Source organism: Myxocyprinus asiaticus, chromosome 2, assembly GCF_019703515.2.
Source record: "Myxocyprinus asiaticus isolate MX2 ecotype Aquarium Trade chromosome 2, UBuf_Myxa_2, whole genome shotgun sequence".
Lineage (NCBI taxonomy): Eukaryota > Metazoa > Chordata > Actinopteri > Cypriniformes > Catostomidae > Myxocyprinus > Myxocyprinus asiaticus.
This window is the reverse complement of record NC_059345.1, coordinates 25,093,968-25,120,016: the sequence shown is the minus strand read 5'-3', so window position 1 is coordinate 25,120,016 and position 26,049 is coordinate 25,093,968. Positions and strand designations below refer to the sequence as shown.

General features: G+C 38.8%; 1 protein-coding gene across 9 annotated transcripts in view; it reads right to left on the bottom strand.

Annotated features, from left to right (window-relative positions):
* Nucleotides 1–25,268, bottom strand: part of LOC127414759 (exocyst complex component 6B-like) — a 187,583-nt gene extending 162,315 nt beyond the window's left edge. For 5 of the 9 annotated variants that reach the window (XR_007892852.1, XR_007892851.1, XM_051653053.1 and 2 more), the window contains exon 1: nt 24,664–25,268. Coding sequence is in view for 7 of the 9 variants with exons in the window: in XM_051653053.1 (XP_051509013.1) it covers nt 24,664–24,752 (89 nt within the window). In the remaining 2 variants the exon portion in view is untranslated. The remainder of the gene's footprint in view (nt 1–24,663) is intronic. The other 4 variants (XM_051653075.1, XM_051653084.1, XM_051653022.1 and 1 more) reach the window with 4 other exon arrangements.
* Nucleotides 25,269–26,049: the final 781 nt, after the last annotated feature.

Sequence of the window (26,049 nt, the reverse complement as noted above, 5' to 3'; positions counted from 1 at the left end):
AGTCAGCCGATATTAGCCTTTCAACGATATATCAATATCGGCGTATATTTTACCGATATGAAAACGTATTTTCAGAACATATGCAGAAAACAATGCTTTAGAATTGGTGTCATAGCGTAGTTTGTCCAGCAGAGCGCACTCCGACTCCATTGTTTACAGAGCTGAGCTGACGGTGGCTCTGCAGACAGGGCAGAGTTGAGCGGTGACTCCGTAAGTTAACTAGTTTGGGAAATACATACTGGAAACTTAAACAACGACCTCATCATTTTCCCTTTTCAATATAACTAATATAACATTAACCTTGTCCCTGACAACAATGTCACTCATGTCAGTTTGCTGTTAGCCAGCTATAGTTTGTCAGTGCAGTAAGTAATATAGCAGATTGAAAGGTAAACATCAGAGCATCTTTTTGCAGCTCAACAGACAACGGTGCAGTGGTGGATTGTGTCTGTTGAGTGTTGATTACATGCTATGTTGTTACCTAGTTGGTGAGACACAATGCTGGAAAGTAAAATAAACAACATCTGTCTTTTACTCTCCATGACAACGAGCTTATAGCTAACTAGTTAATCACATAGCTACTTTCATTGTTGTCAGCTGAGTGGAAGCTAATGAGTAAACATGTATTCACCAAACTGTTTTGTTCAGGATTCACAGTTTGGTATCCCCTTCAACCGAACAATTCCAGTCATTGCATTTATAAAATGTAATATTTGGAAATCTGGTTTTCCACTGTTGAAAGTTTCCCCTGAACTTGTATAGCAGAATACAGTGTAACACCACTGCTTATCTGTTTATCTTGACTCAGCAGTATTAATATAGTCAGCATTTGACTGATACTAAACAGTACTGATGTTTATCTAGCTATTTATTTTATTTTTATTTATTCTTTATTTAAATGGTCAGTATTTCACTGATACTAAACAGTACTGATGTTTATTTAGCTATTTATTTTATTTTTATTTATTCTTTATTTTAATGGTCAGCATTTGACTGATACTAAACAGTAATACTGATGTTTATTTAGCTATTTATTTTATTTTTATTTATTCTTTATTTTAATGGTCAGTATTTGGCTGATACTAAACAGTAATACTGATGTTTATTTAGCTATTTTATTTATTCTTTATTTTAATGGTCAGCATTTGACTGATACTAAACAGTACTGATGTTTATTTAGCTATTTGTTTTATTTTTATTTATTCTTTATTTTAATGGTCAGCATTTGACTGATACTAAACAGTTCTGATGTTTATTTAGCTATTTATTGTATTTTTATTTATTCATTATTTTCTCAGTGTTCATTTCTAGAGTTTGTTGACAATGTATAATAATAATGTCAAATATTCTTTGATAAAAATATTTAAGAAAGCAGCCTTCTGAGTACCTTTGCACAGTCATATCGGAACAAAATCGGTGAAAAATCCACATAGAAAACATCTGTTTTCATTCCAGCACAAAAATTTAATATGATCGGCCACCATATCGGTAATCGGTGAATTTTCCCTCTCTAAAATCGGCATCGGTCTCAAAAATCCCATATCTGTCGGGCTCTGTGGTCTATTGCAGTGTTTCCCAACCACTGTGCCGCGGCACACTAGTGTTGTGTAAGATTGTCAGGTGTGCCATGGAAAATTATTAAATTCCACAAAATAAATAAATGCATGAAAAAAAAAATTTCAGGGATACAAACTCCTCACCTTTCGGAGAAATTCACCATTTTGAAACCATAATCGGTGATTGTGATTGTGAAGAGCAATGATTAATGTGCAAAAGTGACTGATATTTATACGCGTTAAGAGTCTTTCACATGACTCGCATCAGCGCTGTAGAATACATTGAAGTCTATGAAGTGATGTCATTTTACACCAAAGTGTTATTCACACACACGTTTTTGCTTCACCGATAATGTCTCTGAGAGTACTAAGCAACAAGAAATATTTAAAAACGGTCCAAATTTGTGAAGAGACATTGAATGTCTCATAATTTCTTTTAATTAAATATTACCTTATCGTTTACGAATATCAGAGACCCCAGTTATTGAACTAATTTAAATTCACCAAGAAAACACTTAGACCTAAACATAAACGAGTCCTTTTATTACTTTCTGCATTCAAAGCAACTGCAAGCTTTTTTCTCTCTTCCAAATACATGTTTTCAATGTTTATTGTGCACACCTCCCTCTTTTTTACGTGGCAAACTCGTAAAATTGCCCCTCTGACACTTTCTGCAACTCTTGTCATATGGAGGGCAATGCTGCGCTTGACGCTGGCGTTGAACGGAGCGTTGGCACCTCGACTCAACTTGTGTGAAATGCACTTTACAATGACGAAAGAACATTATTGAAACTCAAAATTATTATTATTTGTCTATTATTGTGGTCTTTTCTGATAAAAGCCATGCTCAGCAGTTTAATAGGCTACTGTGGGAAAATGATACCGTAGATCTGCTTTGTGTTTATAATTCTTATACTGAAGTCAGTAGATTTGTAGCCATGCAAGTTTTAATAAAGGAGGAGGTAAGGAGGTTATTGAAACTCACTATTATTAGACTATTATTGTTGTCTTTTTGGATGAAAAATAATGCTCAGACTGAAGGAAGACTATAGATCTGCTTTGTTCTTTAATGCTTAAACACTATAAACTCTCTTGGTAGATTTAGGTCATGAACGACTCAAAATTATACACTGACTCACTTATAGCACGTAAGACGCTCATTTGTCACCACCTAGTGACATTTCCAGAAGGGGTCACTGAACTAATCCGTTAATAAAATTGAACAAATTTGTGAAACAGAAGCAAGCCTCACCAAAATACTCTTTATTTTGCAGCTAATTCTGCACAATTGTAAACTTGAATCACTAAAATAGCTGGAATTGGTGCTTTTAGCTTATTCTTAAAAAAAAAAATATCCCCAGAAAAATGTTCGTGGACCAGTGATTGTCTTACCTTTTTCGCCTCTCATGAGTTTGTATAATTATTGTGGCATTGCAAGAACAAATATACAAATCTTAGAAAAGAAGCAAATTTGTTGTTTTTTCATTACCCATTTAGCGCTCTTGCCACCTGTGACCTCACACAGCGTAGCCTACCTATGTGACTTGTTTTTTGCTTAGCCGAATTTCAAACATTACAAGTAGACACGCTACTAAGACGGACAGAAGACAGGGACAAGTTCTTGAAAAGGAAAAATATTGACAATGGTTAGCCTATGTGGGATAGTGGTGTGCCGTAGAATTGATTTTTGTCGTAAAAAGTGTGCCGTGGCAGAAAAAAGGTTGGGAAACACTGGTCTATTGTGACAAGTGATTTTGATCTCACCGCGGTGTTTAGTATTAAAATCCGCTCTCATGTCTGTTCTGCAAGTGCTGTAGAAGTTTCGCGCCTGCGTAACAGCTGTTACATCCTTGAATTTCAATTTTCCGCTGGAATCCGTGCTCATGCATGAGACAGCGCTGTGATTGGATGGAAGCGTTCCTTCTCATGAATAATGTGGAGAAACGCTCAGGATCCACTGATGAGCATGTGTACTGTCCTACCAATCATAACTCAAGAGTTTATGCATATACCTAATTTTTGTGACATTGCTTCAACTTCGTTTTTAAATCGGAAAACAACATGGCTCAAAACGAAACAAATCACTTCCTCTTAACAATAAACATAATGAATGCTTTTATTTTCAATGGTGTGCAACTTGTACATATCTGTTAACATCTCAAAAAATTTGTTTTGGGGTTCATGATGCTTTAACTGAATTTCCATTTTTAAGTAGCCTAATAACATAGCTGTTCCTAGTTTCTGCTGACAAATATACTGTAGGTTGGTTAATTGATTATGAAATAAACAAAATATTCAATTTTAAAATGCCTTATTTTAATTGCTCAATTTTAAAAGGCCTTAAAAACAAGTAGGCTTAGAGAAAATATCATCTATATTAGGTTATAAGGAACGAGGCATACTGTCAAACTGAAGTCAAACTGATAACCAATATGAGGGATTTAACTTACTGTGACAGTTTTGGTTATTTCTTTTCACTATTTCATTTAATTATTATTATTTATATTTAATCAACCAATTTATTTTTACCAATGCAATGCATTCCCTGCCTTTTAATTTCACTGGATGTAGGCAATATCAGTTCCTCTTTCACTTGTTCCTTCTGTTATTTTAATGAGGTGAACACACACTTTCGGGTGAGGTAAGAGATAATAGGAGAGTGGAGTAAAAGTGTACGTTTGCAGACTGAACAGGTTCTAACATTTAGGCGTAGATTTAGGTAGGGATGGTACATGTCTCTACCAACTGTCAGAAAATCTGAATCTGAAAATGTCCCGACCAACATTTGGGCAGTTTTACCACATATAAAATACTTTACCTTTATACCATGTTGTTTTTTTATTTTAACATTTATCGAAGTTTCTTGTGTAATTATTCGTGTAATTATTGTCGTACCTCTTCTGAAGCAACGCATGAAAGGTGTTGTCACAAGGCATCTGTACATTTTCTCAGGGCTTTCACGATGCTCCAATCACAGTCGTTTGTGATTATTGCTTAAGGATTTTTTAAAAACCATTTGCTGGAGATTACATTGACAGATTTCTAGGCAAAGTCTTAGTGTACAAATGTTTCTAGTCTAAGTAAAAAAAAAAAAAAAAAAACATCCTGGGCTGGCAAACAGCCTAATTAATGGAGATTCTTCTTCGATCAGTAAGTGCCTTATTGAGGAAAACACCTTTGAATATGAACGACTGTCAGATAAGGGTGTATATTTTTTTTAAATACCAACATTTTGAAGATCATCCTCCTCGCAATATGTCCCTACCAACTCGTTTGCTTGGGAGTTATTCAATAAAGATGTTTGAATTATACCCAAATCAAGTTTGTTGTCTTACAACATTGGGCCAATGTTCTCTACACACCTGTGATGACATAAGTGTCGCTGATGTCTTAAAGGAGCCTTGCGTCATTTCCAATTTATGTAATCGGCCAAATTATGAGACCACTGATTGAGTTATAGGTGAATATCAGTCGATACCGATCGGCAGCCAATCGATCAGAGCATCCATGAAAAGTGCAATATACAAATATGCTTAAAATCATGTATACTTACATGAGAAGGCAACAGTCATATCAGTGGCCTAGAAAAAGCGGTTTTATTCAACATGGGGAAGGTTCGTGGTGGCTGCAGTGTTTAGATCACATGACCAGCTGAAATGACTAATTTATCTCGGTAAACCCCTATTATTGGACACTTTTGGTTGCAGAAAATATTATTTATGGATGACAAATAATAGGTTTGAACAGGATATTTCTACAACAATTGAAAATTTTTGCAAAATGTTGCATCCACACCAATAGGTATAAAGACCAAGACCACTATCGTATCAGTCAGTGAAACATAAACAACAAATAACTTAGTGCACTTTTAAGAAACAAGAAAACTGGTCACAAAGATGGCGCTACTTTGGTCGCCTATGGCCAGTAAATCTTCAGATAACCCAACTAAAACAGAAACACAAAGGCAGACCAATTGCATTTGAGTAAGTTATTAAGCACCTATCACAGCCATAATATAGTAAACCACCCTGGTCACTGTGGAAAGAGATGGAAAAACTCATTTGAATTACTTCTCTGGTAACAGCAAACTTGCTGAGCTTAACCATGGACTGCTAACAAGGAACATCCTTCAACCAGTGCTAAAGCAGTACAGGCCTGTAAGCGATCCCATAAGTGTATGTGTTTGTGCAGTGAGTCAGTTGGGTGTGGACCTGGCTGCACCTTTGTGGTGAGTTGGTCCTTCCCTCTCTGCTGATGTGCATGCAGCACACTGATTCATTTCACTCACAGTATGACTGCAAAAACACCACACACACAGAAAGATGTTGCTCTACTTCACTGTATGTGATTCTTGCTGCTGTCATTGTTTGCTTCTCACCTATCTAATTAAAACTGAGCCATATGGCAAAAAAAAAAAAAAAAAAAAAAAAAAAAAAAAAGAAAACCTACAAATTGAAAACTAGAAATATTTTTTTTGCTCTAAATCAAGTAATGGAAAATTGGCTTCCCTGCCAGCCACAGACCAAACCCATATTGGCGTCCCCATGGTGGAAATTCATGAGTGATTTCCTTCATTAGCAAGTGCATTGTTTGCCGGTTAATAGCATGTGATTGCAGCACTGTTGTAAAGGTCGTAAGTTGGCCTTAAGATTTCCCACTGTGCAGCCAGCAAGAAAAATGACCAAAATGAAGAAGATAAGAGATGGTTAATAGGTGGTTTCACTCTTAATTGTAGAATGAATGCCCACTTCCAACAGTGCAGGCTGTGTGTACATGCTTTTCATGCTTTTAATTGGTTAAAAACATAGGACTACAGCAAGCATCACTATCACTAACTTGTTCTAAACACCTAACCAAAACTATTAAACTTTGTAGTGCATTGGTGGGCGATAAAGCAGGCAAAAAAAATCCCATAGATATCGAAGGAGGGACCAGAGACATGGAGAAGTGGGCTCTTTTCACTTGAGCAAATAAGCAACCACCATGCAACCACCCAGCACACCAAGCAACTACCAAGAAATGCCCTGGAATCCACCCAGAAAACCCTAGCAACCACAATGCCATGCCCTGGCAACAACCCATCATCGTGGATGTAATAAGTACCACACATTTTCCCAGGGCCAGTGTTACAATTTCAGTGGCCCTACAACCATCCAGCTGGGCCCCCCTCCATTTACTGTTGTTGCCTCATGTTCAGTACTTGAGAAATGTTCCTACGCAATAATTGTGCAAAGCGCTATGAAGTGTTTGTTCAAAATTCCTCAGGTGGATGCAGGAGAGTGCCTAAAACATTTCCAACATTCCTCTTCCCATGATTGGAACAAAGAGCAGTGTCCCAACGTTGGAGTCTTCCCTTCCTCTTTAAAGAGGTTAATCACTCTACAGGGGCCAAGACAAAATGGATCTACACAGAGTCCAGGATAACAAAGACAATAAAGGCCTAATGGAGTGTTCTGCCTGCTCGCAGTGGTTAAGGAGGAATGCAAATTGATTACTGACAAAACTTACAAGCTAAATGAATGGGAGAGAGTGAGGATAAGATAGAAAGAGATGAAAAAAGAGAGTCTGTGGTAATCGAGAAGGTAGACATCAAGGTGTTGGTTTTGGGGATACAGCAGCCAGGTGTCTAGTATGCAATTCCTTCTTGCCTTCAGTTTGTTTGAGATGCACTGCAAAAAGATGCAATGAACATGAATGGTGATGGAGGCTAACATTCTGCCTAACATTTGCTTTTTCGTGTGTTCAACGGAGGAAAGAAAGCCATACAGGTTTGGAATAATCTGAGGGTAAGAAAATGATGACAACATTTTCATGTTTGGGTGAGCTATCAATTTAAGTTATCAGTTGTCAGACTTTAAAATAAAGATAGCAGTACATTTGAGCTCTAAAGATCATAAATAACAGAGACAGTATAGGAGAAGACAGGCAGCTGTCAAAGAAAAATGAATTGGGGGGGGGGGGTTAAATTTGTTGTCCTATTTAATTGGCGATTTGACATTATTATTGCCTGAGGGCACTGTCAAGATGGCTACCAGACTTACTATAAAGGGACTTGGGAATACACAGATTAAAACATGGTACATGTATATCAAACTCCAGGTTTTGTAACTCTGTGTACAAATCTCTCCATGTTTACTCCTTCAACCCCAGGCAGAGCATATAAATGGGTTTAAGTAAGCAGGTTTATCACTTACAGCTATGAACTTGACTGTGCCATCCAGAAGCTTCAAGAAGCCTCTGATATATAGAAAATCTCTCTTCTCTGTGTATTATACCAAAGGACTTAGCCATAGGAATGTCTTTACAGGTCCTGATGTACAAACTATGTAAGAGCCACTTCTTGGTGTAATGAAAATAACTTGCACACTGAAAAGACATTTACATTTGTGCATTTGGTCGACGCTTTTATCCAAAGTTTTCCACATATACACAGATCAGCCACAACATTAAAACCACATGCCTAATATTGTGTAGGTCCCCCTCGTACCGCCAAAACAGCGCCAACCCGCATCTCAGAATAGCATTCTGAAATGCTATTCTTCTCACCACAATTGTACAGAGCAGTTATCCGAGTTAACGTAGACTTTGTCAGTTCGAACCAGTCTGGCCTTTCTCAGCTGACCTCTCTTATCAACAAGGTACAGGTATTTCCATCCACAGAACTGCTGCTTACTGGATGTTTTTCTGTTTTTGGCACCATTAAGTAAATTCTAGAGACTTGTGTGTGAAAATCCCAGGAGATCAGCAGTTACAGAAATACTCAAACCAGTCCATCTGGCACCAACAATCATGCCACAGTTCAAATCACTGAGATAATTTTTTTTCCCCCATTCTGATGGTTAATGTGAACATTAACTGAAGCTCCTGACTCGTATCTGCATGATTTTGTGCACTGCAGCCACACGATTGGCTGATTAGATAATCGCATGGATGATTGTTGGTGCCAGATGGGCTGGTTTGAGTATTTCTGTAACTGCTGATCTCCTGGGATTTTCACAAACAACAATCTCTAGAATTTACTCCGAATGGTGCCATAAACAAAAACATCCAGCGAGTGGCAGTTCTGCAGATGGAAATGCCTTGTTGATGAGAGAGGTCAACAGAGAATGGCCAGACTGGTTCAAACTGACAAAGTCTACGGTAAATCGGATATTTGCTCTGTACAATTGTGGTGAGAAGAATAGCATCTCAGAATGCTATTCTGAGTAGGGTTGCAACTAACGAATATTTTGATAATCGATTAATCTAACGATTATTAGAATGATTATTCAACTATTCCGTGATTATTGCAACGATTAATCATTAGCTCTTAACCGATTATTCAGCTTGTGCCCCGACATAAAAGGTTGTATTAAACATGCTTACTAACAATAAAGAGGACAAAAATCATCTTTTAAAAATACCTCTAAATGACAATCACTGAATTAAAGGGAAAAAATATTTTTAAGTTTAATTCAGTAAAGAAATTCACTGCAAAAAAATCCTATTCTTATCAAATGTTTTTGTCTTGTTTTCCATTTAAAATTGTCTAAAAATCCCTATAACAAGATACATTTACTTCAGAAGCAACATATAAGATATCTCAATTATGAGGTTAGGCAAACGGATAGGGGAGGGGCACTTCAAACCTACCACCTCAACCTCCTCAAACCATGAAGGGAGGTGGTGCTTGTAGCCTTGGTGACGGTAGTCCTGGAGAGGGTGGAGCTCGGGCTGGCGGTATCTCCCAAATCAAGTTCATTCACCCCGGGCCCTCGTGGAGATCACCTCTCATTGTCGCAGCTTACATACATTGCCAGGCTGCAAGCGGTATTCATGGACATGTTTTTACCCCTACCCGGCCGCACGGACCTCATAGAGCACCATATCGATACCAACCCAGGGGTGGTCGTTCGTAGCCGCCCCTATCGTCTTCCTGAACACAAAAAAAAGATTGTTCAGGAAGAATTAGAGGCAATGCTCGAAATGGGCGTAATACAAGAGTCGCGCAGCGATTGGGCCAGCCCAGTAGTTCTGGTACCAAAGAGCGACGGCTCTGTCCGGTCCTGTGCCGACTACCGGAAAGTGAATGCGGTGTACAAATTTGATGCTTATCCAATGCCGCGAATTGACAAGTTACTCGATCGGTTGGGCGCGGCTCAATTTTACTCAAAGGGTTTTTGGCAGATCCCTTTAACTCCAATATCCCGAGAAAAGACTGCTTTTTCCACACCATTCGGATTACGCCAATTTGTGACGCATCCCTTCGGTTTGTTCGGAGCTCCAGCCATGTTTCATCTAGATGATATCATCATTTATAGTAATGATTGGCGGCGACATATGCAACACCTGAGGGCTGTCCTGAGAGCGCTGTGACAGGCAGGACTCACGGCCAAACCCGAAGAAAAGTGCAATTGGGCGGGTGGAAGTTAGGTATCTGGGGTTCCACTTGGGTCACGGGCAGGTGCGTCCACAGGTTAACAAAACCACAGCGATCACAGCCTGCCTGGTGCCCAAGACCAAAAGGGAGGTAAGGCAGTTTTTGGGGCTGGCTGGCTACTACCGAAGGTTTGTGCCTAGCTACTCTGAGGTCACCAGCCCGCTGACCGACCTTACTAAAAAGGGGGTTCCCGATCCGGTCCAGTGGACAGAGTCGTGCCAACAAGCCTTCCTTAAGGTAAAGTCTGCACTGTGTGGGGGGCTGCTTTTGCATGCACCTGATTTCTCTTTCCCTTTTATTTTGCAGACTGATGAGTCTGACAGGGGACTGGGCATGGTGCTCTCGCAGGAGGTGGGGGGGAGGAACGGCCAGTGCTATTTATTAGTCGCAAGCTCTCCTTCAGGGAGACAAAGTACAGTACCATCGAGATGGAGTGTCTTGCGATTAAGTGGGCTGTTCTTACCCTCCGCTACTACCTGCTGGGGTGGGCCTTCACCCTCTGTTCCGATCACGCTCCTCTGCAGTGGCTCCACCGCATGCAGGATACTAATGCGTGGATCACCCGTTGGTATCTGGCTCTTCAGCCCTTTAAGTTCGAGGTGATCCACAGACCGGGGGCACAGATGGTGGCTGACTTTCTCTCCAGAAATGGGGGGGGGGGGTCAGCGGTGGGGGTATGTGGCATGGGGGGCATGGTCATGTGTCGGTCTGTGGGAGAGGGAGAGCAGTAAGGCTCATCACCTGGGTCATAATTATCTCTAACACCTGTCTCTCATTATACCACAACTATCTGTGCCCCCAGTCTGTGGATCACCTCGAACTTAATGGGCTGAAGAGCCAGATACGAACAAGTGATCCATGCGTTAGTATCCTGCATACAGTGGAGCCACTGCAGAGGAGCATGATGGTGGAGGGAGACCTGATAAGGAGAGTGACCTACAAGCACGAACAGCCACGAGTGCTTTCCTTTGTTAATTACTTTTGTTCCGCCAGTTACCATCGATTGTGTGTGAAGCTGAAAATTAAAAGACTGACCTTGAACCTGCTTCACTGTCTCCTGACTCCTTCATTGCCCATACAAAAACTTTTACAAAAATATACTTATATTCAAGATATTAAAGGAGTTTTAGATATTTATATTGGAAAACAAGCCAAAACAAAAACAAATCTAAAATGTATTTTGTTGCAGTTTATAATGGGGTGAAGACTACCTCTCTCATCTTTCTGTTCACTTCAATCCATCTTTAACTCACAAAAAAGCAAACTCTCTCTTATTAATAAAGCTGCATATTGGCAATTTTCTTCACGATAAGAAATGCACAGTGACATATTATGATACAATAAGTCGCGAGCCATCACATTATAATCTAGCTGCATTAAGCATGCACATCAGAGTGTACATCAGCCGGGTGCAGTTTCAATCTCTCCCCCTTAGATCGGGACATTCGCGCAACTCATAGAAGAGGCGCTGACCCCACAGAGAAATGCCAGTTTCGGAGTTTGTAGTTATTTACATGATCTGCTTCCGTATTATTTAAACTTTAATAAAGATATACCACATTAAATATAACTGCATTTAAGATGTAACTCCGGAGTGTTTCCTTTAAAGAGCTCTGGCTCTATTCCACAACGAAAGTGCTTCTGTATTTACTTATTTTGTATTTTTGCATTATAATTCCCTCATACTTTGCAATCTACATCACCTGAAGCTGTTTGGAAAGTTTAGAGTGCATCTGGACAGTGAGCTGTGTAATTCTTCCTCTCCTCAGTCAGGCGCGAGCTGCAGTGCTGCTCTCGTGCGGCTGCATCATCATCATCAGAGATTAATGTGATCTCATGTTATGTTAAATTAGATCAAACGACTATTCGACAATGACAATTTTTGTCGACAATTTTTTATTGTCGATAACGTTGACTAATCGTTTCAGCCCTAATTCTGAGATGCGGGTTTGCGCTGTTTTGGCGGCACGAGGGGGACCTACACAATATTAGGCAGGTGATTTTAATGTTGTGGCTGATCAGTGTATATACACATCATATTAAAATTGTTTTTTGTACCAATATATCAAAAAATATTAATTAGAGGTCGAACGATATTGGATTTTGATGATACGATAAACGTATGTGTTGAAAGACAAGAACTCTTATGAATTTCAATGCTTAGTTTTTAACATTTGTGATCTGTGCAAATGACTTAAGACTTATGACTATAGTTTTTAAAATAAATATATATTGTGTTAAAAAATTCTTTATCTTTCCTTCCAAATTTAATTAAATGCCAGATGCAGTTTATTGTGCAACCAAAATACCAACAATAACCAGAGGAAAAAAAAAAAAAAAAAAAAAAGACTGACGCATGATGCGGGACTTTTAACTATAAACAAGCCTGAAAAACACAGGGGACTCTTATTTTGAAATGTATGTGCTTCACTGCTTCCAGCTGCTCATTCAAACAGATAAGGGAAATAAAATATGCACTCTTACGTTCATCTACAAGGTATTTCAATATAAACACTTTAAAGTAAACATTGGCATAATTCATCAACAGTAGATTATCAGCGATCGCTTGTCATAAATGTCCAGTATTCATTGATTTCGAAATGCTCTGAAGCCACTGAAAACACCGAATCGAGTTCCCCGCATGCTGTTCAATTTGAAACCCACCATGCTTGAGCCAATACTTTTAGTAAATTAAATCGCAGCCTTTTAAAGTTTAATAATCATAAAGATTTACAATCACATTATGGCGATATCGCAATCCTGGTCTTTACATCCCCAAATATAAGAACTCTTTAAAAGATAATTAAGACTTTTGTTATACCATTTAAGATATTTAAGACTTTTTATGACCTTGAATTTTGGAAAACTGAATTTAAGATATTTTAAGACTTAAGGACCCGCGGGAACCCTGGTAAGGATGGCCTGCTAGCCCAGGGACAGTTTGAGAGAGTTTGATGGAACTTTCACTAGCCATATCGGGCCAGTGCTGCAATGCCACTAAATGTTACATTTGTTTATCTTGTAAATGCTTTTTTTATGCATTGCAATTTTTTTTATGCAAAACATTATGATTTCTGTTATGTACTGAACATTGCTGTTGCAAATTCAGCTGATTTAAACTTATCACCGAATTAACATTATCTAACCGGCTAAAATAGATGAGATTTTGTCAAAATTGTGAGAATGATGTGTGATAGTCTTGGAGGCATCAGTAAGAATGGTTTGAAAATAAACCAATCAGTAATGTTTTGCATCGTAAGCCATGTTTTTATAAGTTGTTTTTGTAAAGAAAACTTAAGTTAACATATTTATGAAAAATATGAATACTATTCCTGTCACAAATACATCCAAAAATGCATTGCTTAAAATAAAACGTATACATTTTTGTGTGTGCATATTTACATGACAACATTTTGACCAAAAGAGTCAAGTAATTATAGTTTGATCTAAGCTACAAATGTTTGGGAAGGCATGCTGGAAACACTGGGGAACAGACGCAGTACAGTCTGGGGAAACCGACTCACTATGGGCCCAGATTGCCTCAGTAATCCCTTTTTGGCACTCTCACACGAGCCCCAAAACTCTTTTTAGAAGTATCTTCATATAAAGCAAATTAACAGGGCTCGACAATAAGGACTGCCCGATGGCCCGGGGCCAGTGTGAGAGAGATTCGGGCCAGTTGCTAGAACTGTCACTTGCCCGATCGGGCCAGTGCTGCATTTATAACATTAGTGCAAGAAAACAACAAGTGAGAGAGCACAAAAATTACACTGAGCGAACCAAGTATTCCAACCGATGAGCGAGCGAGATTCTATTTAGCTCGCAAAGATGCGTGAGCGCATAATATACTGGACGCGCCAAGGCACAGTCACGTGCAGACACAGAGCACACTCTCCTAGCACTGTCCTCGCTCTTTTCCAAGCGTCTTAGCAGCAGCTACTACCAATGTGTAGAAAATAGAAGGAAAAAAAAAACCCGCTTAATGAATTTCGTAGCGAGATTGCACATCTTGTGCAACATTTTAAGTATCCCCGCACATTCCGTGTTCACAGTGCACAAAATCCCACATTTTTCATTTTTACATGTTGGTGAAAAGCAGTAATCCACACATTGGAACACATGAAATCAACAGTTTTATTCTATAGGACTGAAAATCCATGTCTCTCCGTGCATATGTCTCATCATCATCTCTCTCCGTGCAGCATAGACTGTTTAACGTGCATTAATTATAATGGCGTTTGATATGAAAAGAAGCAAGATCACTATGGCTATTAGGCTATTATTATCAGAGCTGTTCAGCTGCAGGGTGAAGATGAATATTCAAAACTGCCTACTTCATCCTCATGAAACACCAGTTACATTTCTCATTTCTGGACCGTACAGGTATTTTTGTTTTTGTTCTTTTTATATCAGTCAGTGTTGGTCTTGTTTGGGTTGTCTGATTTCATATTATATACACAGATTAGGCCTAATATCTCCCTAATGTATATTACATGTCACAACCGATTTGGTAGCAAGTCTCTTCACAGGGATTCATATGTTTATTACATTCAGCCAATAATCACATCTTTAACTCAGTGATTAAATCTTTGATCATGTGTGAATACACTACACTTGGCCAAAAGTTGCATGACAGCATGACTAAACGAGTGACCGAAAATCCATCATCTGCACAACAGAACTCTTCACTTAAAAACTCATGTGTAAATGGCAGGACGGATGAGGTTAATATGATGTATTTATGAATTTATATCTGTAAAGTGCTTATATATCGGGGGGACATTGTCTTAAAAACATAATTATCTTTGGACACATTTTTAAAGCCATGATGGTAAAAACAGCCATTTATAATTTTTGTGTTGGGGCCAGTGAAAATTTTGGCAGGGCCAGTAGAAAAAATCATTAGCACTGAGCCCTGATTAAAGTTCACAGCAGTGCCACATGCAGCTGAAAACCTTTAATTCATCAGAAAAGAGGTCCTATAATAGAGACATGAGGATGTTAAACCTACTTGTCTCAACCTCATACATGTACAAAATGCAGCTTAGTTGAAATTGAAAGGGGTTAAAATAAAATTGTAAAAAACAGACCAGCGAGCACACACACACACACACCTCATCTGAGGACCAGCCGACCATCATCCCCAACTGAAACTACGATACCTATATTTATTCACAAACTGAAGCACACAGCAACATGAGTTTTTTCGTGATAACACATTAACAAACTAGGGGTGTAAAAAAATACTGTATTGTATCACTCTCGATATAATATCATATGTATTGTACGATACATAAATACATACGTGTGATTAAAACCAAGCAATGCAACATTGGCAGCTGCCTCCTTCACGGTGAGGTGCTGCTAAGCGCTCAAGGGAAAACAGTGCAACTAGTCTACATAGGCGAGTTGAGAGCTTGAAGACCAATGGCAAATGGCAAGTAGATTGTAGCGTTGCTTGTAGAATTTGCCAAACAACAGTGTCTTATCCCAGTGCATAGCAAGACGCTCATAACTTTCAAAAACCAGCTTATTTAAAAACAATATATGTTTAAATTACATGAGACTTATTATTCTCTGCTTTTGATGTCGAAATGTAAACGGCTACGAGCACAACACTTGCGCTGGTAAGAATGCTAAAGTTTACATGCAAAGTGAAAACGAGGCAAGTGGGGGGGGAATTGTGTGCTATCATTTTTTGAAAGGAATTTTTTTCTTTGCCACGGTCACCTATAGCTTGCACAATGGGGGCTTTAAGACTTTAAGGCATGATTTTCTAAAAAGCTGCTTTGAAACGACTGTAAAAAGTGCTATTCAAATTAAAATGACTGGAATGTAGACAAACTAATTTTTCTCAAGAAATACATGAAAATTGTGAATTTTTCTCATAACAATCTGCTGATAAATGCAGTGCTGTTGTTTAAGTTACTTCATTATAGAGCTCTGCTTTATGTTGCCAAAGTCAGACACGGTTGTGTTACTTAAGATTTAAAATACATTTACAGTGGTGGCCAAAAATATTGGCACCCTTGGTAAATATGAGCAACGGTGGCTGTGACAAATATGTCTTTACTGTTTATCCTTTTCATATTTCATTCAAAATATTCACAAAAATATATCCTCTAATGGATATCAAACAATTGCAAACCCAACACAAGCTTTATCAAAAAACAAATATTTTTGTCAAATATGTGTGGCACAATTATTGGCACCCTTTTATTCAATACTTTGTGCAACATCCCTTTGCCAAGATAACAGCTCTGTGTCTTCTCCTATGAAGCATAATGAGGTTGGAGAACACATGGCAAGGGATCTGAGACCATTCCTCCATACAGAATCTCTCAAGGTCCTTCAAATTCCGAGGTCCACGTGGACTCTCCTCTTCAGTTCAGCCCACAGGTTTTCTATGGGGTTCAGGTCAGAAGACTGGGATGGCCATGGCAGAACCTTGATTTTGTGGTCAGTGGACCATTTTTGTGTTGATTTTGATGTGTGTTTTGGACCATTGTCTTGCTGGAAGACCCAACCAGGGCCCATTTTAAGCTTTCTGGCTGAGGCAGTCAGGTTTTGATTTTTTTAATCTGTTGGTATTTGATAGAGTCCATGATACCATGTATCCGAACAAGATACCCAGGACTTTTGGCATAAAAACAGCCCCACAACATTAAAGATCCACTACCATTTTAACTGTGGCCATGAGGTGCTTTTCCAAATGGCTACCTCTCTGTGTGCACCAAACCCATCTCTGGTGTTTGCTTCCAAAAAGCTCTATTTTTGTTTTATCTGACCATAGAACCTGGTCCAATTTGAAGTTCCAGTAGTGTCTGGCAAAATGAAGATGCTTGAATTTGTTGTTGGATGAGAGCAGAGGCTTTTTTCTTGAAACCCTCCTGTAGCAGCCAATAATGTAATAACTACCGTTAATGTAATAACTGCCAATAACGTAATACATTTTCCATTCTTAATGTAATAAAAGTCAATAATGTTATAACTTACCAATAATGTAATAAAATTTCTAAACCAATAACATAACTTTTTGCCCATAATATAATAAGTTCTTACATTATTGGCTGGCTATTACATTATTGGCTGGGTTAATAAAAAAATAATAAAAAATGTATTACATTATTGGCAGTTATTACATTAACGGTAGTTATTATATTATTGGCTGCTACACCCTCCCAAACAACGTGTGATGTAGGTGATGTCTGATTTTAGTTTTGGAGACCTTCTGACTCCAAGACACAACTAATTTATGCAATTCTCCAGCTATGATCCTTGGAGAATTTTTGGCCACTCGAACCATCCTCCTCACCATGCTTGGAGACAATATAGACACTCATCCTCTTCCAGGTCAATTCTTAACATATCCAGTTGATTGGAACTTCTTAATTAAGTTAACTAACTTTTTAAATTTTGTTTAATTAACTTCTTAAAATATTATGCATTATATTTTGATTATGCCCTCTTTTGTACTTATTATAACAGCCTAAATTTTAACAGCCTATAATAATGAATAGACACTGGAACAATGACACGCAATTCAGCAGCCAAAGTAGTATAACATATATGTACATACATACTATATGTATACATGTCTATGTAAAGGGAAACCCTACTATTGAAGCGCAATTCCGCTGCAAGTCACGATAAAAAGGTAAGAAAACTAAACACAGCAACAACTCTGGAAAATCTGGAAATAAAGAGAAGCAGAGATAAAATTGTGAAGTCTTCCTCGGATATCATATTTGTTATTTACACAAGCGTCGCAGGGAAATTACATTGCTGTGGAGAAAGCTGCTTACTGACCAAGCCGCATGTATACGGGAGTAAAGAGTATGGCACTTATAGATTGCATGTAAACCAGAACGCTGCTTTCTCGCAATACACCGCTTTCTCGCAATACACCGCTTTCTCGCAATACACCGCTTTCTCGCGTCCATGTAAACATAGTCAATGATCTGTCCCGCAACAGACAGGTTTGGCTCACCTTTTCTCAGATTCAAAAACAAAAAGATTAAAACTATAAAATAATACACATTTGGCTGCAATTTTCTCAGTTTCAGTGTTGGCGTAGTTATGGCATTTTGGCTTTGTGTAGGGCAGTATTGGAGTAGGATTTTTGCTGAGTACTTGCCAACAATGGCCAGTGTTTGCAAATTCAGGCATATTGTGCTCCCTTTGCCCTCACAGACAATACAACCCAGGGGTGGGCGATATGACCAAAATTGTATATCATGACATGAGTAATATATGTCACAATATAGTTACATTTTTCACCGAAAAAAATTTTGGTTTACCAGTTAAATAATATTGTAATGCCTATTTTTGAGTAATCCAGCCAGTGAATTAAATTCTTTATATATTAAAACTACTTCCTCTTATATCATTTTCTTTTATTTGGAACTTGACAAACATAGTCAAAGTAAAATATTTATATTTATATATTTAAAAAATCAGCATAATAAAATAAAATGAGTGGTATCTAAGAACCAATCACATACGATAATGCAGTTTAGTTGTCGCAAATACATTTTTCAATGTTATAACTTAACATGCAGATATCTCAATGGGAAGAAAGCCAGGCTGCATGCGCTTGCAATATCTATCACCTCATTCTGTATGTGAGAGCCCCACCACAGGGTGTGAGAATATGAAGCCATTATCAATGTGCCCCACACACACTGCTAGCACCACAATTAGCATCAGCTTCTTTAATGGGTCATGACCATTTTTATTATTATTTAATCATTTTTCCTGAGGTCCACCTGAGGCACCAAAACTCATTTTCCACCCTGTCTCTAGCCCTCGGTCTAAAAAAACAGTTTAGACCTCAGCGTCTCATTTAAACACCAATGTAAATGCCCACAGTTATGATTGGCTAACACCGTTTAGCCCATAGATATACATACATAGATGCCACATTCCACTGGTTCTGGCACCATTTTGGAATGGTCAACAAGAAGAGCTGTTTGAATGTAAGTGAATGGAGAAGAAACCTCAGATCACTGCATAAACTGCTTTTGTGTGGAAACAGTTCATTATGTAATGAATTGACTGACTGGGTGCTAATTTTCAGTATGTTTGACATTATATATTCATTTGTAGAGGACTTAATTTGCAGTTTGCTACAGAGTAAAAAAAACTGTTATTGAAGTCAGAATTTTTTATATCATCTAAAATATTACCCAATGTTTATGGAAAATCAGATAATCTGAAAGTTGGCTGGAAAAGACAAACTTCTGCAGACCGTATCTGTCAATTTACATTCATGTGTTGACAGACAGCTCTTGACCTATCCAATATAGCAGACGTGCAGACATATCGTGGTCCATAGAAACAACTGTTAATAAGGTATCTACATTTAGATATCTATGGTTTAGCCCCTCAAATACATCCATATATATATATACATGTTTGAAACTCAATCGGAAGAGTATGAACCAGCTTCACAAAAATACAAAATTAGATTTCCTGAAGAAAATGTGTGTGGTGCTTACACAAAACAAAATAACACAGAACTCGTCACATAGCATGTTCTAGCATGTTGCTAGCACTGCTATTATGATCCTAGCATGTTGCTAGCATGTGTTTGCATGATGTTAGCATGTTTTAGCACTTTGCTAGGCATTACTAGCATAAGACTGAGTCAAACAAGCCAAACAGGAAATTTCTACAATGTTCTGGTGCAGAGATGTGTTTTGCTACTTGGTTGCTAGGGTAAGCCCACGTGGTTGCTAGGCAGTTGCCAGGGTGATACTGAGAAGACTGCTTGATTTCCTGAGTCATACAAGCCAACAATGAAGTCTCTATGACATTCTGATCCTGAGATACCATCTAAGCAATTTTGAATGGAAGTCAAAGGGCGTCGCCATTTCCAAGACGATACTTAAAGACTGATTGGTTGCCAGAGTGAAAAGAGCCCACCCCCACATCTCTACGACATTCTGATTGAGAGATATGATCCCACAAAATTCAGTGTCTTGTCATAGTAAGGGGAAAAAAACATTCATGGATGAGACCCTTGCCATAGTATGCATATTTGGGCCAGTTTTACCCCCCAGAGGTACATCTTACCCCCAATCTCATTTAAAGCTCCAAAACTGCTTGCTAGGCCGTATGAAATGAGTCCACCCACATGTCTCTAAGAAATTCTGATCTGGAGATATGATCCATCAAATTTCATCGCAATGCAAAGTCTATGGGATTTTTCAGGACATTTTTTGCCCCACAGGGGTGCACCGTACCCCCTACCCCTTAGAAAAGTCAAAGCACAGGTGTGGTAAATAGGCCGGTTGATCTAACACCTAATTCGTGGGTCTATGCCAAAATGGTGCAGGACGAGTTAGGTGCCGAAGTTTTGACCGGAAGAAGTAGTATGTGAGATTATAAAAGTGATACTAAATTTCAGGGTTTACACAGAACGCACACATCAGACTGTTAACTCAAGCACAGCATAAACTATAAATATCAAACAGTCATGACATGTAAAACATTCATGAATGGAATTGGCCGTAAACGCATCATAACAGTCAAACACATCCATCTAGTGCACGTTTACATAGACAAACAATTAAAAATAGTGCAAATGGGAGCAACAACGCATCCAGGTTTATACTCAAAACAGCAAGATGCAGAATGGGGGTCTCCTTTTAAGAGTTATAACTTGGCATCACGTATTCTTAAAGCACCATGAGATGCATCATTTTGAATCAATGCATAGTTTTTCAATTGCACGTTTATGTAGAAAAACATTTAAAAATAGTCCAGATGGGCACAAGGTCTCCTGTGTATGTCCCTTTTGGTGTGCAGGAATATTAGGCCTATCTGTCTCGTTTCCTCCTCTTCAGTTTTCCGACTGAGCGCCAGTGGGCAGGCCAAGGGTGTGATGATGTAAAAGGAGGTGCTGATGTCTTGCTGTAGAGGCAGTCATTTGCTATACTATTCATTGTGACGTCACAAAGTAGGGAAAATCCAAATGAGCCATTTTTGCAGCTTGGTTTAAATAAATGCTCTTTGTATTGAGGAAGTTTTGAGTTATGATACTTACAGTATGTTTTTATAGTACAATGAATTCTTACATGTCAAAAGATTAAGGAAAATTGTATTCCTCATGTCACAACCCCTTTAACAGTGTATGAATACCACACAATGCCACTATTTGAAGAACATGTTTGTAAACAACTGATTAGTTGAAAAATAATAACAGGAGAGTTGGCCTGACTGGGTGAATAGCACTCATTTCCATCCAACTCTGACAGACTGCTGGGAAGCAATATGGAGAGTTCATGGAGAAAGAATCAATAAAATGGCCGTGCAAAAGACTGGTGCATTATACTGTACTTATGCTACATTCTGTGTACTTGTCCGAGGTGTTTTGAATCGTATAATATTAAAGGGAAAGTTCACCCAAAAATTCTCTGATCATTTACTCACCCTCATGCCATTCCAGATGTGTATGACTTTCATTCTTCTGCTAAAGGGCAATTCCAGCATTACGGATGTGACATTTGCAGTGAAAATTTTACATTTATCTTCATATACACTATATTGCCAAAAGTATTCGCTCACCCATCCAAATAATTGAATTCAGGTGTTCCAATCACTTCCATGGCCACAGGTGTATAAAATGAAGCACCTAGGCATGCAGACTGCTTCTACAAACATTTGTGAAAGAATGGGCCGCTCTCAGGAGCTCAGTGAATTCCAGCATGGTACTGTGATAGGATGCCACCTGTGCAACAAGTCCAGTCGTGAAATTTCCTCGTTACTAAATATTCCACAGTCAACTGTCAGTGGTATTATAACAAAGTGGAAGCGATTGGGAATGACAGCAACTCAGCCACGAAGTGGTAGGCCACGTAAAATGACAGAGCGGGGTCAGCGGATGCTGAGGCGCATAGTGCGCAGAGGTCGCCAACTTTCTGCAGAGTCAGTCACTACAGACCTCCAAAGTTCATGTGGCCTTCAGATTAGCTCAAGAACAATGCGTAGAAAGCTTCATGGAATGGGTTTCCATGGCCGAGCAGCTGCATCCAAGCCATACATCACCAAGTGCAATGCAAAGCGTCGGATGCAGTGGTGTAAAGCACGCCGCCACTGGACTCTAGAGCAGTGGAGACGCGTTCTCTGGAGTGACGAATCACGCTTCTCCATCTGGCAATCTGATGGACGAGTCTGGGTTTGGCGGTTGCCAGGAGAACGGTACTTGTCTGACTGCATTGTGCCAACTGTGAAGTTTGGTGGAGGGGGATTATGGTGTGGGGTTGTTTTTCAGGAGCTGGGCTTGGCCCCTTAGTTCCAGTGAATGGAACTCTGAATGCTTCAGCATACCAAGAGATTTTGGACAATTCCATGCTCCCAACTTTGTGGGAACAGTTTGGGGATGGCCCCTTCCTGTTCCAACATGACTGTGCACCAGTGCACAAAGCAAGGTCCATAAAGACATGGATGAGCGAGTTTGGTGTGGAAGAACTTGACTGGCCTGCACAGAGTCCTGACCTCAACCCGATAGAGCACCTTTGGGATGAATTGGAGCGAAGACTACGAGCCAGGCCTTCTCGTCCAAAATCAGTGTCTGACCTCACAAATGCGCTTCTGGAAGAATGGTCAAAAATTCCCATAAACACACTCCTAAACCTTGTGGAAAGCCTTCCCAGAAGAGTTGAAGCTGTTATAGCTGCAAAGGGTGGGCCGACGTCATATTAAACCCTATGGATTAAGAATGGGATGTCACTTAAGTTCATATGTGTCTAAAGGCAGATGAGCGAACACTTTTGGCAATATAGTGTATATATATAAAGCATTCATTACCAGTACATTAAATATTTGTTATGTATATCATAGACCCCTGCAGATAGAATCCAGGCATCAGAAAAGTCTCAGTCTAGACAAGTTTTTTTTTCCAGATTAGATAGGGAAATGAGCTTCAGTTACGCATGTGACATAAATGGACACAAGTTTTTGGGAGACCACACACTTTGTAAAAACTCTGAATTGAAATGCACAATCCAGAAATAATAGCCACAGAATGTAGAAGGGTTGGCACACCTAAGAACAGGTACTACTTATTTTTTTATTAACTGTCATTTTCACATAAATGGGGAAAAACCGGCATTACGGACATGACATCTCTTCGTTACAGACATAAACAGTAGTGAAAGCAGCACTTACAGTATGAGGAGAAACCATCCAAAATGCATTGAAATCATTATTTCCTGGAATTGCCCTAAACAGAAATGAAGATTATTAGAAGAATAATTCAGCTCTGTAGGTCTTTACAATGCAAGTGAATGGTAGCCAGAATTTTGAAGGCCCAAAAAGCACATAAAGGCAGCATAAAAGTAATCCATATGACTCCAGTGGTTAAATCTATATCTTCAGAAACTACAGAAGTGTGGGTGAGAAACAGATCAATATTTAAGTCCTTTTTCACTATAAAGCTCCACTTTTAATTTAACTTCCACTACTACTTATTATGTGTTTGGTGATTTGCATTCTTCTAGCATATCGCCACCTACTGGGCCGGGAGGAGAATTTATTGCAAAAATAACAAATTTTTATCTGTTTCTTCCCCACACATTTTATATTGCTTCTGAAGATATGGATTTAACCACTGGAGTCTGATATGTGCTTTTTGGACATTCAAAGTTCTGGCCACCATTCACTTGCATTGTATGGACCTGCAGAGCTGAGATATTCTCCTAAAAATCTTTGTTTGTGCTCAGCAGAAGAAAGGGTGCATTAATGATGAAAGAATTTTCATTTTTGGGTGAACTATCCCTTAAGTAGCCTAAACTAAATCAGCACATTTCAAACAGAGCAAATCTTCTCTGTGAACATGTTTAGTTTAATGTATAATGTGCCCACATGCTAAAGTCATATTGATACGTAGGCTAATTATTACAAAATAGCTTAGTGGAAATAGACTTATACAGACAAAGCAAAACTCTGGTGCCTTATACTGGCACACATTATACCAACTAAACCAAAATACTACTGGCTTGGTGTTTTCCTTCGGCTCTGCTGAGACATCCTTTTCTAGAATGTAAACAAATCCTGACAGAGAGTTGCTGACCCATTGCTGAAAGCAGAGATTAGCAGTTGGATTGCTAAAGCTTAAATGTTGACAACTCTACAGTAGTAAACATGCTCAACTTAATTTGCTCTTAATTTAGTCTTCACGAACAGTACTTCTACTTTTAACTTGTTTATTCCCAAGCAATAATAAAGTGAAATCAAGAAGCTCTGACGCTAAAATCCATTTTAAGAAAAGTCAACGTGTCAGGCATTAGTTAAAAAGCCCATGCTACTTCCTTAAATAAAATGGACAGCAACCTCACAAACGTTGCTCGTGTTTTTTTTTATTTTTATTTTTTTTTTGGGGGGGGGGGGGGGTTCTTCTCACATAAAGAGCTATATTTATCATTCTCCAATATTCGCCTCCGCCTGCAGTCCGGTAGCCGTGCAGAGAGCCATGTGAAAGGAATACTAATTAAAACACTCTCAGACTCTCTCTAAATCGCTACTTAACACCTACTTCACCAACCTGAATGGAAGATTTCTTGGAAAGTCTTTTAAGTGAGAAGTTGAAGGAACAAGGAGAGCACCCTCCCCGGGAACCTTTTCTCCAAAATGTCGCCACGCACCCTGAGCCCAGTACCCTCTATCCCTTACCCGAACACTTACCGGAGTGTGGGACCGATACAGTTAGTGTCTGTGCTCTCAATCTCTCGCAGTATTCGCTCGTGCTCCGCCGCTGGCTCCGCGCTCGCCATCTTCCATATCCTCGAGACGCGCTCGAGAACACGCAGCGCTCGCACAGAGAGGGGAAAAACATTGGAGCTTTTACTTCCGGTATTACTATTGGCTAATAAAAAAAATAAAAATAAAACGTTTTAGAGAGAAACAATAAACATTTTATGAATCGTTTTAATACTTTGAGATGATACATGGAGCAGGATCAATTAATTAAAAGTAGATTCATTTACCTTTATTCAATTGTTTGAACTTTTCATCGGCTCGAAGAAAAACGTTTGTATCGAATAGGCCATTTTAATAGAACAAAGTTTTACATGAATTAATAAGAATGTAAATATTATTATAGGATATGACGTTTTTGATGCTAAATCCAGTCTCCACATACGACACACCACCGATCCAAAACACAAACCCTGTGCTGGAAGACAGTGACATCTAGTGCTTGATGCATCAAGCGTAATTGTGCAAAATTGTGTCCATAATTCAGGGAAGAAATATTTACAAATGAACAGTGATGCTCTATTAAAATAAGTACGCAATTATTTAGTACATATCTAATGTAAACAATAGATATTTTAGCAGTTTTGGCTGTGTAAATCCTTTATTTAACCCATTTCTGTTAAGCCTTTTTTATTTCATTTTATTTAATTTTTATTTTTTAAGTTATTTTTTTTATTTATTTTTTATTTTTTTGCAGTGTAGTCTCTCAGGCCTGCACAGCGTGTGTGAGTTTGAAGTGAAATTATGTTGCGCTCCTACAACACAGCACGTGTGAGTGTCGGTAGAGCTGCAGGAGTCCAAACACACGCACACACGCACGCACACACCACCCGGAAGACTGCACACAAAACGCCGACAGACTCCAAAAAGCGGTGAGAAACTCGACTTGATAGTAAGCAGGTAATCAAACAATGCAAGAAGTGAGTAATTGTTGTATGTTGAATTTACTTAAAACCAACGAATCTTTAATTAGTTAGAAACCTCCTATATATATTGGGTTTAAATTTGCTGCTTTGAGGTGGTATGGAGCCTCAAAGTTGTAAACAAATGCTTACCGTGGATCCCTGTCTGTTTTATTATGATTCTCATCATAATAGGAAACTCAAAAACTGGGCACGAGGACTATTTGCTGTTCTTGTGTCTACAGAAGAACAATCGGGAAAATAAAAGTCCAATCTTGTGACACTCGTATTTATGCGGCACTTACCGAGCTGTTTAAAGTCTTTTCAAAGCTTTTAAGTTATTTTAAATGAGATTCCCAATGTAAAGTGAAGCAGGTTAGTTCGCCGAAAGCACCTCTGAGAAATGTAGCTG